This window comes from Branchiostoma lanceolatum, chromosome 14, assembly GCF_035083965.1.
Source record: "Branchiostoma lanceolatum isolate klBraLanc5 chromosome 14, klBraLanc5.hap2, whole genome shotgun sequence".
In the NCBI taxonomy this organism is placed as follows: domain Eukaryota; kingdom Metazoa; phylum Chordata; class Leptocardii; order Amphioxiformes; family Branchiostomatidae; genus Branchiostoma; species Branchiostoma lanceolatum.
Genome location: NC_089735.1, coordinates 7,177,662 through 7,182,583, shown reverse-complemented (window position 1 = coordinate 7,182,583; position 4,922 = coordinate 7,177,662). Strand labels below are relative to the sequence as shown.

Below are 4,922 nucleotides of genomic sequence, written 5' to 3'. Positions count from 1 at the left end.
TGAAATTAGCCTCCTCTAAAGATCGTAGACGGGCAGCAATACGATTTCTCCAACAAAAGAACCTGGGCCCGGTATGTCGAGTGTGCTGAAGGCGCTAAATAGGAAAGCCTAGCAACCCCCTATCTGTTATGATACCCTACCCTGCTACTTAAACAGCGGAAAAAAACTGACAATGGTCTGAACGAACGAATGAACGAATACTGCGAAGTTGGTAGATTCGCGATTTGGTTACTCACAGATCCATATGAGCGCACTGACGGTGATGGCGAACCTGGGGCTGCGGTAGTCAATGGATGCGATGGGGTGGACGACGGCGAAGTACCGGTCCACAGTCAGGGCACACCTGGTCAGGCACATCGCCTTAACCGTCACCTGAGGTACACAATACCGCCCATTCAATCAATCTCCAAAATTTGTGAAATTCAATGTGATCACGAACCACTTTAGCTGATATACTGAATAAACAGATCAGCTAATCTTCCATTGGTTGTGACAGTGATGGCAGACGCTATGTAGAGCATTACAGGTTCATTGCACCGAATTGTATCAAGATGCAAAAAGTCAAACAAATCCATCAAAAATAACATTGTTCTTGAGTTGTCGCGTTGTCATCATCATGAGAGGTGTCTCTCGATAGAGCCCCCGGGAAAGTCAGATTTCTGGATCGTGTTTTCCCCCGGGGCCTCCACAGAATGAGTGAGGAGATAATCTCCTCACTTGCCCGAAGGCAGTGACCAGCAAACTGGACCCTTCTCTGCCTGAGTCTGTGTGACACCCGTGGTAGAGAACCGTAAATGGTCTGAATAATTGGGTGATGTTTCCAACTCAAGTTCTGTGCTTTGCGTAGAAGTGAAGTATAAGTTCCATCTAGTTTAATTTTCTTCTCCAAGTGAGTAGTCAAAGTGGAGGTCACTGACCACCCTCACGGAGATAATGAATAAACTACGCACAAAAAGTTCGGAAACTTAACTTTGGTTGATCATATCTCCGTTGTTTTTTTACCGATTTTAATGCATTATATATCATTATAAAGCTTGTGTGATTCCCTGTTCAATGATACCAAACTTATTGTGATTGAAAACCCACGGAACAAGTACCAGGACTAACAACGTGAGTTGGTCACGGAGAAAAAGTGCCCGAAATTCCCTGTTGGTGTCATACGCGCGCTGTGACATCCTATCGGTATGGGCGCGGATGATGATTCAATATATTGTTTCCTCAGGTTCTAAGGGTATTTTTAGAACACAGACCATCCGAGGTTATTTCTAGCACACAGAATATCCAAGGTTAGTTTTAGCACATCGAAGAACCAATTGTTTACACCACATAAACACCTGCGTTCTGCAACGGTATCGTCATCCACAGGTGTTATTTTTTGTTATTGTTTCACAACAAACATTGGGGTATGGGGAGGCATAAACTCGAGGGGAAAGACAAGACTTGTACCAGGAACCCTCAGTGTAGAAAGATATCGTGACACAATACTTGATCCGGTGGCCATCACTTTCCTCCATAACATGGGGCCGAATGCCTTGCTGCAAGATGATAACGCCCGCCCACACCGGGCAAGGATCATCAACGACCATCTCCAGCATGCAGGTGTAGAGAGGATGGAGTGGCCCTCTAAGAGCCCGGACCTGAACCCCATCGAACATCTCATGGGATCAGCTTGGGCGAGCTGTCCGTGCAAGACACGGTGGCTGACCTAGGACGACTGCTGGTGGAGGAATGGGACGCTATCCCACAGCATCGCATTGCGCGACTGGTGACGAGTATGAGGAGGAGGTGCCGTGCTGTAGTGACAGCGTGTGGCTGGACCACCCGTTACTAAGACTCCTTGCTAACCCGTTACTAAGACACAGATTGTTGGTTTTGATAAAGAATAAACTTAGCTTTCTTGAATATGTCTTGTTTATTCTTTTTGATTTTTCACAATACTCTCGTACAGAAGTCAATATCAACAGAAGAATATGTACGGAATAGCATGTTTGACTATAGTAAGGTAATCTGGGCACTTTATTTCTTCGACCACTCACTTTAGCAGGCCTAATGCTCGTTTCATGAACTTGCAATCACAATAAGTTTGGTGTCATGGGAAAGGAAATCAAATAGGCTTTTAAATGATATGTAATATATTGAAATCGGTAAAAAAAATAACGGAAATATGATCGACCAAAGTTAAGTTTCCGAACTTTTTGTGCGTAGTTTAGTTAATGTTATATATAACAGATATGTTATCAACAGACAAGTTATCGTCGTTAACCTTAAGTTATCATCGTTGATCCTGTTATTCCAAGAAAAATTGGGAGGGACTCTCATAGGCCATATTGGTCTCAATTTTCCCCAGCACAAATGCTAATGCACCTTGCTTAAATGTATGTATGTATTGTTTTTACCTGCGTGAAATAAAGAATAGAAATAGAAACATGTATGACCGTTAAGTGACGTCACCTGCATGAAGTAGAAGACGAGCTTGCACATGGACTTCCCCAGGGCCCAACTGGTGGTGGCGAATAGGGAGGCGGTGAAGGGAGCGCACACGAGGAGAAAGCACAAGTCTGTCACCGCCAGACTCACGATGTACCGGTTTGTGGCCGTCTTCAGCTCGTTGAATTTGTTGCTGACGTAGATAACCAGAGCGTTGGCTCCCACACCCACAACCCCGATGAGGACGAACAGCACCGGGACGACCCAAGCCTCCGCCCCGAGAGGCCCCATCTCCCCGGGCAGGTCCTCTGTAAAGGTGGCGTTTCCTGCAGGGAATATAGTTTTACGTTAACGGCGCACACCCCAGTTAGTGCGCGACAAAAGGGTTTCGATTGCCTTTGTTTGAGATCACATTTCTCATGATGTACTGCTAACTGACATTGAAAACTAACATGGCTGAAAAGCGTATGGATTGGTGGGTATCGTTTTTGTGAAAATTGACTTAGGTCCGAGCCTAACTTCCGGATATTCATCCGCGTTGAAAGTGAAGGGTCTCTTTGCCCGATGTAGCGTTCTGTGATTTATGTGGCTATGCCTCGTACCGTGGATGATTTTAAAAGTGATGGAATGAATCTTTTTCTAATTGGCTCGATAATAAGTGAGTTTTTCTCTTTCTGACAACATCAGCCGTTTATGGCGACAAAATTTAGCGAGTTTTATCATTCGCAAACATGCTAAATTTCAAAACACGGTCATGTAGTGGAAGGGATAGGCTTTCATCCCATACACATATACTTTGATTAAGAAGAATTCCATGGAAAGGACGGTACCTAGACTTGAGGGTGTGCAGAGATATATAGAGATATGTATATATGGTATGCCGAATAATAGATTCTTCGTTTTTGTTCTTTCATTTTATAGGCATTAAGATCCGTTTTCCGCAATATTGTGTTGCAATTTACAGTATATATTTTTCCTTTTGCAGCTGCTTTTGCTGATTTACAGTATGCCCGAATTCTTTTCTTTGGGGGGGGGGGGGGAGACGGATACACGCGCATCAATATGATCAAATCAACTTGGTCGTAATGGAATTTAAAAAGATAGAAGTGGGTGTGGTAGTGACGTTAATGTTTGAGTGTCACCTGTGGTGGCGTTGCAGCCGTGTATCCGGTCCTCCTGCAGACCTGCCATCAGCCCAGCCTCTCCGGTTTCCTCCATGCCGTCCCACGGCAGGCTAGGCCCCAACGGCGGGCGCTCTGGAACCTAGGTATAAGACGACAAAACGGAGAGATTGGACCATCATGTCATCGCTACCCTGGGAGACCAGACTTAGGACCGGGCCAGTTACTGCCTTGCCAGTTACTCTCGGGGGCCAAGGCAGGCAGTGGCCGCCGAAATTAGCCCTATAGTCGGGGCTTACTGGATCGTGGGAGCCAGTGGGATAGTGGGGCCGCCCGGGCCGGTAAAGCTCGTGCGCTCGTGCGGTGGATGATCGTGCCGAATCACGGGGTCTGGTCTCCCAGAGTATATCCATTTCAAACTGACGCGTCAGACAGTACAAAATTAAAAGATCCTGTACAGGTCTAACTATGAACGCCTCTCAGTTGTGTGAAAAGAAAACAGCCCTGGAAGTTGTCGTTGAAGGGATTGGACCCCTGCATTTGCACATTGTTAACATTAGAAACTCGGGTCAGATTGTACTCGGGCGGGCGCGTGAATGGATGACTTGAGAACCTCTGGATGGATTGCATTGATATTTTTTTTGGTGGGTAGGTGTTGTTGACGCTAATGTCAAGGATTACATTGATATTTATTAAGTGGGTGGTGTTGTTGACGCTAATGTCAATTTAAGGATTACATTGATATTTCTTAGGTGGGTATGCGTTGTTGACGCTAATGTCAAGCTAGGATTACATTGATATTTCTTAGGTAGTAGGTGGGTGGTGTTGTTGACGCTAATGTCAAGTTAGGATTACATTGATATTTCTAAGGTGGGTAGGTGTTGTTGACGCTAAGGTCAAGGCCGATTCTGGGCTTCCTGGTGTCTGACCTTGGTACTGCAGCAAAATTTCCGATATTTGTATCTTTTGTCCGGGACTTGCTGTGGTCATGTTTCGTAAGCAGAGACAGAACGCTTAACGTTAAATCGATCCGTTCTCGCAAAAGATTTAGGGAAGAAAGAATCCATCGGATTGTCCCGTTGTTTTCATAGGGTGTCTGGCAAAGCTAGGCTACGAACACTGACACAGCCTGGCGCTTTGTCATGACTTTGGGGCAATCTGGTGTTGACTACGTGATCATGATACGAATCATTTGTCAACAACCCTTAACAGTGAGTTCAGCGTAACAAACAAAGTGCTACACGTATAGAATTTAAGCGACTAATCACGCTTTCTGAACAACGCTTAAGGTTCAACAGTGGGCCGGCTACGATTAACGACCAATTAGAATAGGCACGATAAAATCATTACACGCTTTCGATACCGAGGGTTAAA

The 4,922-nt window shown here is 45.3% G+C and overlaps 1 protein-coding gene across 1 annotated transcript; it reads right to left on the bottom strand.

Annotated features, from left to right (window-relative positions):
• Positions 1–228: 228 nt before the first annotated feature.
• On the bottom strand, positions 229–3,961 carry LOC136448691 (G-protein coupled receptor 54-like). The gene is made up of 4 exons (XM_066448331.1): positions 3,848–3,961; positions 3,570–3,690; positions 2,452–2,753; positions 229–372 (listed from the first exon to the last, which is right to left on the bottom strand). Exons 1-4 carry the CDS (start codon positions 3,959–3,961, stop codon positions 229–231), a joined length of 681 nt encoding a protein of 226 aa, XP_066304428.1.
• Between the last annotated feature and the right edge of the window lie 961 nt (positions 3,962–4,922).

Coding starts and splice junctions, on each gene's coding strand:
- LOC136448691 (XM_066448331.1), bottom strand. CDS start 3,961: ATGGATATACTCTGGGAGACCAGACCCCGTGATTCGGCACGATCATCC. Junction 3,691..3,847: donor CCACTGGCTCCCACGATCCA/GTAAGCCCCGAC, acceptor TCTTATACCTAG/GTTCCAGAGCGCCCGCCGTT. Junction 2,754..3,569: donor CGGCTGCAACGCCACCACAG/GTGACACTCAAA, acceptor TATTCCCTGCAG/GAAACGCCACCTTTACAGAG.